Here is a 13551-nt window from a genome sequence, read left to right as displayed (position 1 = left end):
AGAGGTTGGAGTCCTTGTCAAATGGTGTTTTTGACTAAAGTCCCAGAAGGTTTGAGTCCCAGTTAAACAACATTTAACTGAAGTCCTCAAAGGGGTGTGGGTTTTAATGTTTTTATCTTTTTTAATCTTTTTCAAAATGTCTTTCTCTTTCTCACTGTTTCGGTGATTTTAATGTTTTTATCTTTAAAAAAAAAAAAAAAAAGTCCGAGAGGTTAGAGTCCTTGTCAAACGGCGTTTTGACTAAAGTCCAAAGTGTTGGAGTCCCAGTAGACAGCGTCTCAACTAAAGTTCTACAGCTTTTTATTTTTCTTTCTCACTGTTTACGTTTTAATTGTTTTTTTAAATCTCTTTCTCTTTCTCACATGCTGTTTTTATTTTAATTATGTAAAGTACATTGAAATGCCTTGCTGCTGAAATGTGCTATACAAATAAAATTTGATTGATTGATTGATTGATTTGGAAAAACTTAAAAATGCAGCAGATTCAGCTTGAATCTGAGCCTTTTTGACTAAATGGTTCCACTGAGAAAAATATTCCTTACCGAGACACATCCTGCCCTCTAGTGGAAAGAGAAAACAGTGCAAGAAAAAAAACTGTTCCTTACATCAAGTTACAGCCCATACACGTGTCTTTACTGTTTTGTGACATTTTGTTAGACTTAGTCTTTTATAGCACTTAATAATAATACAGTCTGTGAGATACTGCCAAATAGGGCACCTGAAAAATTCGCTACATTTTAAAAAGAAAAGAGAAAAAAACTAGATAATTTAAATAGTATATTTAAATTGAACTAAAACAATCTCCTAAACAATCATGTATAAAACATGAAATCATGTTTGAAACATGATTTCAAACATGTTTGAAATATGTACGGCAAATTGTATCAGCAATACAATAAAAAAACAATTCCAGAACACGCCTTAGGAAGGCTCACTATTGCAATAATTAGAGGCAGCCATATTTAATATCAGCATTTTGGTAATTTGGAAAGTAACAGCTGTTGTTGTATTTTAGTATGTATTTCAGAAACAAAAACAGAATATTGCTCACATAAGCTTTATTTAGCCAACTTAAATTGTCATGCCCAAAGCTGTTTCAGATAAAGTGACTACAATGAGATTAAAAGCAAAAAACATTGCTTTTTTCATTGCTTTCAGCAAAACATTTCTGAAAGCAATATCCACTTTAAGGAGATTTTAATTTCTCTGCATGATCTTTAAAAGAAAGTTAAAAGTTAAAGTTGTACTCTGACATTTTCATCTGCGTCAATCACCCAAATTAACCAAATTTAGGCTGTTCTTGAATTGTGGTCAAGGCCAGCACTACACCTGCATTATTGAATTATTAAGCTGTTGCTACGTTTGGTTGACTTGCTGTTTGAGTTAAGTATTTGTCAGGCGTTTATAATACAGAAGCCAGTCGGTGCATGTCTGTTGCTTTGTGTAATCTGATGTCCATTTCTTCCTAACATTCATACTAACATGCCCTGTAAACTTTGGTTCAGTTGAATTCATTCATAAAACATCATACATCAGCTCTCCAGACACCAATATCACTAAAAGCACTTATGACTTAAGCTCTTCATCACAAAAAAATACGATAACACAAAGTAGAGATAATCCATTCATTTATACCATAACCCAGTGTATAATTATTTCTATTAGTAATTATATTTATAGTAAAGGGGAGGTCATTTTGAAAATTATTCTTTACCAAAAGGTTTGAATTCAAGTGAAATAGTTTGACATCTACAAACTGGAGCACCTTTAAAATGAGCTTTACAACCCAATGTTTAACTAAATGAAAGCTGCCACCATTCATATAAATGTAGTATCTGAAAAGCTTCATTAACTGTAGGGCCTTTTATTATGATGCCGTCGCTCAATATTAGATCGAGTTCAACAAAAACTTGATTTCATCACATCATGTCTTTTTCTGCATCAATCCACCTGCATCACACTGCAAATGTTCAGACTCAACAAGCTGTAGAAGACAATCACATTGATTCCACAATAAAAAAATGAAGAAACAATCAGACTTCATAATGTTTTATTAATTTCATAATGGTAAGCAAGAGATAACATGATGTGGTAGAAAGCAAACAGCAAGAGCGATTACCGTGTTAAGATTGCAAGTACTTCCATGCTATGGATCTTAGTACATTTCTCATTAGGCTAAAAATGGCTTTAAAATTGTCCAGTTGGAATAAACAGTGATATTTGGACCCTGTTTTTTTTGTTTTTTTTTTACAAAAAACAATTCAAGAAAAAGTAAATGATATAAAAATGTTAGAAGGTCAGCAGGTCCTCACAGGAAAAATGTGTCTTTTTCAGACGCTCATGGTGACCTGGATAAACTACAGAGAGAGAGACATGACCAGAGTTAATATGCCGCTTTTCATCATCCAACAGTAAATTATGTCTACTTATTCTAATTTTAAAAATCATGTTTCGACAATATTCTGCAACTACCTGACCTGCTAAGCAAAAGAAAGCTAAATATTTATCAGATTATTTTAAATAAAAGGAAAGGAAGATTGCGGACATATTGTAAAGGACATTTTTAATTGTTTTGTTAATAAACCAGCTGCACAAATCTGAGGTTTACATCCAAATAGAAGCCACAGATCTTTAATTTGAAATTTGTAAAGAAAATCTGTTGAAGTCAAAACTGGGACAAGAGGGTCTGGTGTATCTTCACATCTGGACCAGGCAAAAGGTCCAGATGCGTTTTGATTCTCACCATCTGAACCCAGTGTGTAAACTTTGAGTTTTATTGACAGTTCTAGTTTGGTCCCTAACCAATCTGTTAAACTTCCAGAAACTAAAACAGGAAATTTACTTTTGCATAAACTTACGTCATCGTACTGAAAAGAGGCATTTCCACTGTGGGACGTATCCCTCCTTCGGAATTGATCTAAAAAAATTAAAAAAAAAAAAAAAAAAAAACACAAAAAGTGCAAAAATTTAAACCAAAGCAATTAGAAGTATTACGTTGAGACAAGAAATACATAAAATAAATTTTAATTGCATAAAAAAATAAACCAAACACTAAACAAAATGCTAACAAAGCTGACAAAATATAATTTTATCTTTTATTAGATGTTTAAATCTCCCTAATAAACATTTAGTGCAGTGTAGTGATTTAAGGACTGCAGTGCTCCATTTTCTTGATGTTGGTCAGGACTCTGGCAGCAGCAATTTGAATGAGCAGATTTTTACAGAGATATGGACCCACTGCATCATAATAAAAGGCCCTACTAAAAATAAAAGCACAAACCAGTTTTTCTGGATCTTGTTTCAAAAGGAAGACTTTTATTCCTGGCAACATTTTTAAAGTACAGTTGGCTGATTTTAAGATATACTTTATGCAGTCCAAGTCCATATATAGGGCCGATGTCCAGCCATCGTCTTGGTCTCTATCCAGAGGAAGATTTCAGCAGAGGATGTGAAATGAAATAAAACTGAAACTGGTTTTCTTCATAAAATGAAGAAGTTAGATCAGATGATTTGATAAAATGTCTCAGTAAACTGAAGCTGATGTTGGGAAGCAATTGACAGATTTTCAGTTTTGAGGTACACCACATATTTAACAAGTCATATTTTCCAAACCACAAAAAATTTCCATCACATCTGTGGTTTAAACTGTGAAAAATGGATAGCATGCAACACAAAACCACAAACTTATTTTAATTTTCTGCCTACCTTAACATATACACCTGGAATTTACTTATTTTTATATTCCATACAATACTGTTTCAGTATTTCTATATTCACTTGTATTTTTTGTATGTATAGATTTTTATATTGGTTGTGCTCTGTCCTCTGTAACAATGTAAATTTCCCCACTACGGGATTAATAAAAGAATATCTTATCTTATGTTATTAAGCCTACAAATAATATTAAGGATACTGCAGTTAGACCACCTTGCAGCCTAAAGCATATTATGCAATCAGCTTATCTCATGTTGAAAGTAAACTGATGAAGATAAATCATTCTGTAAATATATGATCCACAAAACAAAAAACATAGTAACTAAAATCCCACAATACAGAACATTAATGTTCACTTTAGTTCGCTTTGTTTCCTGAAGCAAAGTATTAAAATGCATGCAGATTCAGACATGTGAGCTCTGAGAGGATTTCACATACTCAACCAAACTGGTCCTAAAATGAGCAAAGATAAACATGCACCCATTTTTCTGCTGTCCAGTTTTTAGATCTGCGTATTTTCATGTTTTTAGAAGTAGAAACAGTATTGTTAGGGTTTCTGCTTTCATACCAGCTCGACTCACCAGTCAGAGCTCGGAGTCTCACACAGCAGCTCACAAACTCATCAAAAGGAATCCTGCCATGGTTGCTGTAGCGCTTCATGATGCAGTTCATGGCCTGAGGGCTTAGATTGTAGCCTGCAGAAACACGCAGGGTAAAAGAAAACAATCATCCAACCTGCGACACAGAGTGACTTTTACTCTACATTGAAGAAAAAGTCATGATGCAATGTCAATTAAGAGAAATTCCAGCATAGTCTTAATTTTAGCAAACATATCAAAGCTGTTTTGAAGAGTTGAAAACAATAAAAATCGTTAAAATCAGTGCATACCCATGGTAGTGATTGCCTGCTGCAGCTCATGGCCCTCCACTGTGCCACTGTGGTCCCGATCGAAGGATGAAAAGGTGGCTTTCCAGCCGTTCAGGGCCTGGCACAGATCCTTGAACTCATTAAAGCCCATCGTTCCAGACATGTCCCTCTGTTAGAGCATTTTCAGTCAAGGACCTCACACAACTGAAGAAATTAATGTCATTCAAGACTAATTTTAAAGATTAAACATGTTCATATGATGCACTGTGGTGTTGTCAATAACCAGAAAAGGGATTGGGAATCTTCTTTTGTGAAGATTTTCCCCAAAAACAAAAACATAAAAGGCTCTCATTTCTGTAGCTAAAATGACACTTTTAAGAAAAATATTGTGAAAACTGGCATAATTTTTCATCCTAACTATAAATCAAAGCATTCATCATTTTACAGTTGATCATCTTAAGCTGGAGGTAAACAGACAACTAAAGTATTTTCTTAACCCAATCTTTGTTAAAAAAGAAGGAAAAACTATTTAATATCCAATGCAATAGCAGAATATAAAGTATTCTTACATAATATTATCATGCAAGCCGTCTACTTTAACTGTTTTTTTCAGCCATTCTGTTCATTTCACTGCTGATTATTTTTGCAGTATTGGTGTTTCTCTGTTTATTGAGGCAGTTTGCATGGTGGTGTTGTGGTTAGTTCAGCCCCCACCTACCTGGAATTTCTTAAACCTCTTGTGGTTTAAGTGTGACTAAAATCAACACATCTTTATTTGATTTAAAGCAAATCAGAGGTATTAACTGTATTTTCATTGCATTTCTTTTTCTTCAGATGTACATTTTTCTTTTACATAGAGAATTTTAAAAGCAGAGCATGAGACATATTTTGTCTCTAAATGTTATAGAACTACTCTTAGAAAGGGACCAAACCGCAACAGCATCTGATATGAAGTGTTTGTTTCCTACAAGAAAATAAACCAGTTGCTTTACTCAGATGTCTAAGCTGCATCAATCCCAGTCCCCACTAACCACTAACAGACTAAAGTGGTTAAAGATGGAGACCGTGTGTGAGAGGAATATCTGGGCTGATGAAAAGCACATCTCTCTGAACGAAGTACTCTGTGTAATTTGCATGAACTTAAGTGAATCTTGCATTCATTTTGACAAAGAGTCAGATGTGATAGTCATGTGTTTTGGATAGAAAGTATATAAAATATTCAGTTTTTTGCAATTGTTGACAAATTTGAACCTTGTATGTTGCCAAAAATATTAACCCAACCCCATTTTTTCTGTATTTTACTCCGTCTACACAACGCATTCCTTTCCTGACAGGCTGGGCATTAAATTCATAGGGTCTTAAATAAAATTTTTACTCAAATGTGATGTGGTTTCCATATAAGGAAGGATACATCCAGCATGTTAATCATCAGTCGGCAGGATTCCAGGCTGAAAGCTGCAGAGAGAGAAGCACACATAATCAAATATATTCAGGAAGCTTTAAAAGAGGCAAACAATAAAACACAGGTCCTCTTTACCTATCGTTTATGGTCACAAGGCATAAAACTATGTGAAATGGCTTGTGACGACCTTAGTTTTAACCCGATTGTGCTTAATCACAAACTGGAATAGTTTATGTTTAATTAAAAATGGAAATAAATTGCAATATGTCAGGATAAAGAGCCAAAAAGACCATAAGTAACCAAATCCTCATTCATTTAAGTGGATAAGTCCACTAAAATGTTTTCCTCTTACGTTGGTATGATCCAGACATGCCGGACTGCGTGAGGCAGCGCTGCAGCTCATCCGCTGAGATCTGCCCATCCTGACGAGGTTTCATGAAAAAGATGGAAGAACAACACACAAACCAGTCAGATGCATGTTTTTATTCATTTAACATTTATTCAACTAGTTGAGTTATTAAAAACTAATTCTTTACAATAACAATCTGGCAGCGAGGTTCTTGTAAAGCACACTTTAAAAGAAACAACAAACAATTCACAATATTGTTAAAATCAACAGTAAAGACAACACAGAGACAGGGGCATACAACAAAATTGACATCAGATTTATTTTACAGGTTTCAGGGAGGATCTTCTTTAAAATAATTATGCAGAAACAAGTACAGAAGCATCAGAAACACTTTGCAGTTCTCATCGTCTCTCACCTGTCCAGCCACCTGGGAGAAGTATCCATACAGAGGATCTTGTTGCTGAGGTGGCTAGAAAAGGAACGCATAAGATTAAATCAGTGATTGTTACATTATAGTTGCTAAATAGTTTCTTAACTCTGGGGAGAAATGCCAATGTAGAGCAGGGGAAGTTACTTCAAAGTGTTGAAAATCATTTAACTGAATCCTAGAAGAGAACAGCTGCATGTCATGGTTATAAAGCAATCCTAATTTTAAAATGGATGGGTATTTTTGTTTTACTGAAAAGGTCATAAAATCTTCTGAAAAACTTTTTTTAAAACTCAAAAATAAAAACGATAAAAGAAAACTCAAAATCAGAAATGCATTGTTTCTTTACAAACCATTAGAAAAAGCACACTGGTTGAATCTTTTATTATGATAAAGTGAAACAATAGTTATGTTGACAACCAGACCAGTTGATATAGGCTGTTAGGTCTTTCTCTACTATGTTTGTTACATATCAGTCAGTGGATCGCCCAGGGGCAGAAAGATGTGCATTGATGCAGAAATGGAGATAACATTGTAGCTGCTTAATTTTCTTTTTTGATTGAAAAACAATTCTGCAGTGACTGGTTATTTAAAGTAAAAATTTTGATTGACTGATTCAGTGGAGAACATCTTATCATGAAGGAACGCCACCCAGCCTCACCCTCAAAGATACAATAAAGTCAGTATAATAAAGTCACACACATCAACCTTTCAACAAGAACTTAAAGTTCAAAGGTTAATCTGTTATATGCATATATATGCTTGACAACTAGATTTTTTCAGTCAGTTTTCATTATTTTGTTCATAATTTATGAAATATTTAATCATCTGGAGATAAATACAAGTCATCACTACAATTGAACAGAAGGATGAATCAAAAGAAACTTTTTGAGTCTAATGTTAAAAAAATAAACTAATTAATGTTTAATTTTAGTTGGAGAAACATCAGCTTAATTTAAGAAACAAAGAAATAATCATTTGTAAATGCACAAAATTAAATTAACCTATTTAAATAAAAAAATACCTGCAAACTTGTGGGATTTATAAAATAATTTCTTTGAACACTAGCAACGTCCTGCTGTTTCTAATTTATCACTTCCGCACTGTTTGGGTCAGATGTCCGATTCGGGACAGAAGAACAATAATAATCAATATTTAACCTTAAATCACTTAGAGGTTAAATTTTTCTCACCATTCCTGGGAATCCACCGCCCGGAGCTCCATATCCTGGATAGGCCATTTGATTGGAGTGCAAAAAACAACTAGTTAAGGACTTTTACAGGAAGGGAGTTGACTGCCGAACAGCACAAGCTCAGAAAGCGACCAGTGACAACACTGAGATAACCGAGCAGCTACAATACAATTTATCTTGAAGAATTGAGCTGTAACTGTGGGAGGACAACGTAGAAAAAAGATGAGGAAGAGAGAAGGCGTACAAACATTCAGATGTGTTGTTAAATATCGCATTTCCTGCATTTGACCCACCCATCTACCTTCTAATTGGAGGAGAGAATCCACGTGACATGATATTAGCAAATCAGAGCCCAGGGTAGAGATACGAGATCAGAAAACTGGAGAGTGAAACTGATATGACCCATAGGAAGTGCTATCAGTAAAATGTACTCGTAAATTAAAAAAAAATATGACATACATATTATAAGAAAGGGAAAAAGAGAGAAAAACAGAACAATGCGCGTCTGTAAATAAGAATATAACATCTGTGCAACAGCTGGAGTTAATCTATGGGAGTTTTTCAGTTGATTGAAAATCGACTTTGACACGCCTGCGGGATCCAGGTCACCACCCTGGTCTTTGAACAGATTTTACACATAGCCTAGGACAATACAGATAAGGAAACTACTACCCAGATCAAGAGTTTTTATCAAAAGGATTTTACTTCACACCATCAGTTAAAATCATTTAGTAATTTTATATAAAAATGTACAATGTACTATATGTACTAATGTACATATTTGCAAATAAAAAAACTTATAAAATGTATATTCTTTTAAAATAATTGCATGGATTCACAGCATTCACAGCATTAAAGTTATTTTGTTTTAATGATGTTGAATTTTTGTAGACCAACAAATCTATGTAATTAAGTCACAAAAATAAACTGAAATTGGAAAACACAGGAATGATCCTTTAATTGCAAGCATTACATCATTGACTGAGAAAACAGAACCAATCAGCTTGTTTTTACAGGATGAAACGCATGTGGTCGCTTCAGTCCAGAGTGACCCAGCCCGGTCAGATTCTTCTTCATTCGCAACAGAAGCCTTTGGATTGAAAAGAGGAGGTCCGGTTTTCCTCATGTGGTTGTGAAAGGATCTGAAGAAGACTAAATTTGTGTCGGGATGTACAAACTGACTCCTGAATGTTGGATTCCTCAGATTTGTGTCAGTCCTTTTCACCAAGGCGGACTTGCCACAGGTGTTCTGAACCACCAAGATAACAATGAGGATGAGGATGAAGAAGTATTTCCTGCTTCGTGCCATCACACTATGGGTAAATTTAAGGTTATTCATTATCAAAGAGAAAAACAGGGTGGAAATCAGATCTTGGTGTGAGAATACACAATAATAAAAATAGAGTAAACATGAATGAATTGTCATGATGCTAATATTACTTGTCATTATTGGCATCTAGTTTTTATGCTCACTCTTTTTGTATCTTTTATAGCAGTTAGTGGGCTTATCACTGATTCTCTGCTATCACAATCACAACTTTTATCTCTAGAAAGACATAATTCATTAAATCTTTCTTTTCCCAATCCTTTTAAAATTTAAATCTACACACCGGAACCCAAAACAATTCAGTTCAGTGTTTCATATTTTTCCCATTTAATATTTTTTGTTGCTTGTATTGTGCTTAAATGGTCTTTTTTGTTTGTTTGTGTGTTGTTATTTTTTTTTATCACCCACACACTCCCTGTTGTGTGAGCATATGCACTCCGTGATGCACCTGCAGGGCATTAGTTTTACCGCTGCCCAAGCCCAGCAGGTCTTTTCAGGAAACAGATGGATCAAATATACGTTTGAAGGAGTAATCCTCCTTTTTCAACCAAACATATGACAGAAAGTTTCTAAATGCTCAGCAGTTTGTGTCTAAATTAACCCTGTTTTTCACCTTTTCTCACAGGCTGTGATGATGGTACTTATCAATCTGATGATGCTCATTGGTTCACTTGTGGACCTCCAGGCCTGCCTGGACCTGGTCACTCATCACAGCATCAAGTAACAGAAGCAGAGCATGTGGAAGTGTTGCAGGGATGTGCTGGCTGCTGTTGTGCTGAAGGACAAGTGATAGAAACCAACCCATGTGCTGGAGTTTATGGCCAGAAAGAACAAGACGGTTTGAACCCCTGCTGGTCTGGATTTCCACCCAACTACTACGTCAGTAAGTGGGCTCCTGGTGTTTTATATTAACCTGGTCAAAACTGTCACTTTAGGAATAATATTAAAATTTATAACTCTAATATCAGAGTTATTTAGTAAAGGTGATGTTTTCTCTTCATTTTCCTGTCTCTACCATTTGCAAGAAGAGTTCACTAATGCTTATAAAAAGGTTCAACTATTACAACAGTAATCATGAATTGTCAAGATCTCCTGACTTCACAAATATTGTTTTTGACAAAAAATAACAGCAGAATTTTTCATAATTTTTCAGTTTCAGATCTTCTCTTGAACTGTTTGCTCTCTTAGAACAGGAGTCTGCAACCTTTACAAAACAAAGCAATTTTTGCTCTCAGTTCAGCTAAAAAAAAAAAAAAACTGGTTTAGGAAAAAAAATACTGACTTTTTGAAAAAAAGATGACATATATTTTAAATTCTACTATAAGAAATCTGTCATAATTTTTAAAGAATAGTAATTTTTTCCCCTATTTTTAGGTTTTGATATGAAAATCAAAACACAAAACGTTTTAAAAAATAATAGGTACACATGTAGGTCTACATTTTACTATTTGTACATAGTTTCCAGTTTAATAAGAAACTTTAATAAGGAAAGTAGATCTAAATAATAATGACTGGTACTTTTAGTGTCATTCTACTATAGAAATTAAAGGTAAGTATTCCATTTAAAAGATGTAAAATTCCTAGTACTTTTTAAAACTTCACTTGTTTCTATATAATTTTTAACTAAAATTATAAAGAGTCATTGTGGAGGGTCTAAAGAGTCACTTGTGTCTCCAGAGTCACAGGTTGACTAAGAAAATATTAGTTTCGTTTGCATTTGACTCAATGACAAAACTAAAAACAATTCACAACTTAAGTTTGAAATGAAGAATTCTCTTAAAAACTCTTAAGTATGAAAACAATTCCATTCATCCATTTTCTTTACAACCTTGTCCCTTGTTAGGTCAGGGGGGTTGCTGGTATGAAAAAAAATTCTGAAATACAAATTAATACTAAAACATACTACTGTAGAATAAGCATTCTATGTTTGCTTATTTCCAGGACTTTTATATTTGTCAACATTTGATTACTTTCACATGTCCAAACTGATGGGAACAGTTACAAATTATCATGAAAAGTCAAAGAAGAAGAACTGGACTGTCATGTAACAGCTCTCATAGTTTTGGATCATCTACATATAATCAGATAGACTACTAAGCTAAATAATTTATCACAAGCAAATTACTAATAATCCATGATGAAGTTGATTTGGTAGGTGATTAATAGAGCAAACTAAATTTGAACATAATTGTGAATATCTGTTTTGCAGTGAGACGAAACATGGTGTTGGAAGTGGAGGTGGTGGAGGAAGTTGCTGTGGAGGACACTGTTGAATTAATGTGAGAACAAATATTTTTATCTCTGTTTTATGGTAAAGATTTAAGATTATTTTATATCCTAGTATAAACATATGTGCATGTTTGTTTTTTCTAAGAGTTGCTGTTCTTCTCTTCCCAGGACTGAGGATCTGCTTGCAGATGGTTTTCTGGATGTTGAATTTTTGCCAGGCGAGCAGCTCTACCCACCATAAAGACCTGGGTGACTTTCATGGTGCTCTGATTTACTAATCATGCGCTCAATCAGCTTCTCTTCAGATGTGATTTGATCTGTTTTATATTTCCCTGTTTCATCTTTAATTTTGTGTGTTATATGTTTCACAGATGTACATGAATAAAGTTTTTTAAAAGCTCTTTTTGTGTTTTCAGTAAGTAGTCCTTAAAATGTCACTTTTTCTTTAATTTACTTAAAAATATACTTCTCTTATAAAAAACAATCTAATTGACTTAAGTGCTCAAACAGCACTTTATCTATTCATAACACCAAGTGTGACAAAGACAAGCAGGATCAAATGTTGGCCTGTCTCTACATGTTGTGCAATTTTACCTGGAAAACTGAGGGAAACCAAAGCATGAGTAAATATGGAAAAACAACGTGCTCCTCACATCTATGGCTTATTAGAACCTCTTCAGTAAAGGCATATTTTGGAAAAATCAGAAAACAAATGAAAGAAGCATAAAACTGTACAAATTCATCATCCCTCACTTATTGCATGGACCATAAGCCATGTTGTAGTGACTCTTGCATTTAGTCCCTATAAGGCGATTTTCTTATTGAGCTCTTTGTGATATTTAATTTATTTGCAGCTCTCATTACAGGATTTTCTCTATAGTTGACACAGAATGAAGTGTTGACTGTACTGAGGGAGAAATTCAGAACAACAATGTGGCAAAAGATAAAAACCACACGCTCATGCTGGTAAGATTTGTTTTTCCATTCGATGGCCCATATCCTGTGGTTTTCCATGTATCACATTTCAGTGGTCCAACCACAACAGCAGGCTGTGGTGAAAAACAAAGCATGAAGTATAGAACAAAACTAAATATTTGGCTTATTTTCACATTTTCAACAAATTTTCTTCAATAAAAAATGTGATTTTGTTAGTTGTTTCATATTTCCAGATCCACAGCACAGCACCATTAGCTGCAGAAGAACCAAAAAATGCAAACACACTCCAACACATGTGACCCAGCCCACTGGAGACAGAAAACCAGGTTCACTGTGGGAGCTTAAGGTAAAAATCAATAAATTGGATTTGAATTGTAAAAAATGCAATGAAATATGGAAATATATGGACATCAGATTAAGACAAAATTATATCAGACAAATGACTATAAAGGATCAAAGTTGTTTTTTTCCAGTCTAAGTCTTTCAAAAGGCCCAGTTCTTCACCACTAACTGTGGCTGTGGGTGCGGTTCAAGTATTTAAAAAATAAGTTTAGGTCCAGAGGTCACAAATATGAAAAAAAATGGCCGTTCCAGCTTAAGGTCCTGGCTCAAAATGAACCTCCTGACCTACAAACAAGATCAACAAAAGCAAAGTTGGTATTTGGCAAATCACATACATTGGATTACTAATGGCATTACAAAATTTCTTCTGTGCATCCAAAAATAAAAATCATAATTAAGAATTGATTTAATTAAGAATGAGTAAATTAAATACATGATTTAAAGCACACTACAAGGTTTAAGTCATTTAAGAAAAACACATTAAATTTTCTCTAAGTATTAGGCTAAGAAAAAAAATAAACTTCATGGGCAATTCAATGACAGTGTCAAAAGATGTATTCTTAAATACCTTTTAAACATTTACCAAAACTGGGATTTCAACTAAGGCTACACAGTGGCACAGTTTGCAGCACTGTTGCCTTGCAGCAAGAAGGTCCTGGGATTGGGATCCCTGCCCAGGGTCTTTCTGCATGGAGTTTGCATTTTCTCTCTGTGCATTTGTGGGTTCTCTTCAGGTACTCCGGGTTCCTCCCACAGTCCAAAAATC

General features: G+C 34.3%; 1 protein-coding gene across 1 annotated transcript; it reads right to left on the bottom strand.

Moving 5' to 3' along the window:
- Positions 1–2032: 2032 nt before the first annotated feature.
- sri (sorcin) lies at positions 2033–8245 on the bottom strand. Its single transcript, XM_007572907.2, has 8 exons — positions 7952–8245; positions 6748–6801; positions 6336–6405; positions 5993–6036; positions 4603–4750; positions 4295–4408; positions 2858–2916; positions 2033–2356 (listed from the first exon to the last, which is right to left on the bottom strand). The coding sequence occupies exons 1-8, from the start codon at positions 7997–7999 to the stop codon at positions 2330–2332; spliced, it is 564 nt and encodes a 187-aa protein (XP_007572969.1). The 5' UTR covers positions 8000–8245; the 3' UTR covers positions 2033–2329.
- Positions 8246–13551: the final 5306 nt, after the last annotated feature.

This window comes from Poecilia formosa, unplaced genomic scaffold, assembly GCF_000485575.1.
Source record: "Poecilia formosa unplaced genomic scaffold, Poecilia_formosa-5.1.2 Scaffold310, whole genome shotgun sequence".
Taxonomy (NCBI): Eukaryota; Metazoa; Chordata; class Actinopteri; order Cyprinodontiformes; family Poeciliidae; genus Poecilia; species Poecilia formosa.
Note: the sequence above shows the minus strand (reverse complement) of the source record. Positions and strands in the feature narration are given on the sequence as shown.

Bases quoted from the DNA above. Each gene is read 5' to 3' on its own strand.
- sri (XM_007572907.2), bottom strand. From the start codon at position 7,999: ATGGCCTATCCAGGATATGGAGCTCCGGGCGGTGGATTCCCAGGAATG. The intron at 6,802-7,951 runs GTGAGAAAAATT...TTCCTTTTCTAG, and splicing joins GCGGTGGATTCCCAGGAATG to CCACCTCAGCAACAAGATCC. The intron at 4,751-5,992 runs GTATCCTTCCTT...ATGCTCTAACAG, and splicing joins TGATGATTAACATGCTGGAT to AGGGACATGTCTGGAACGAT.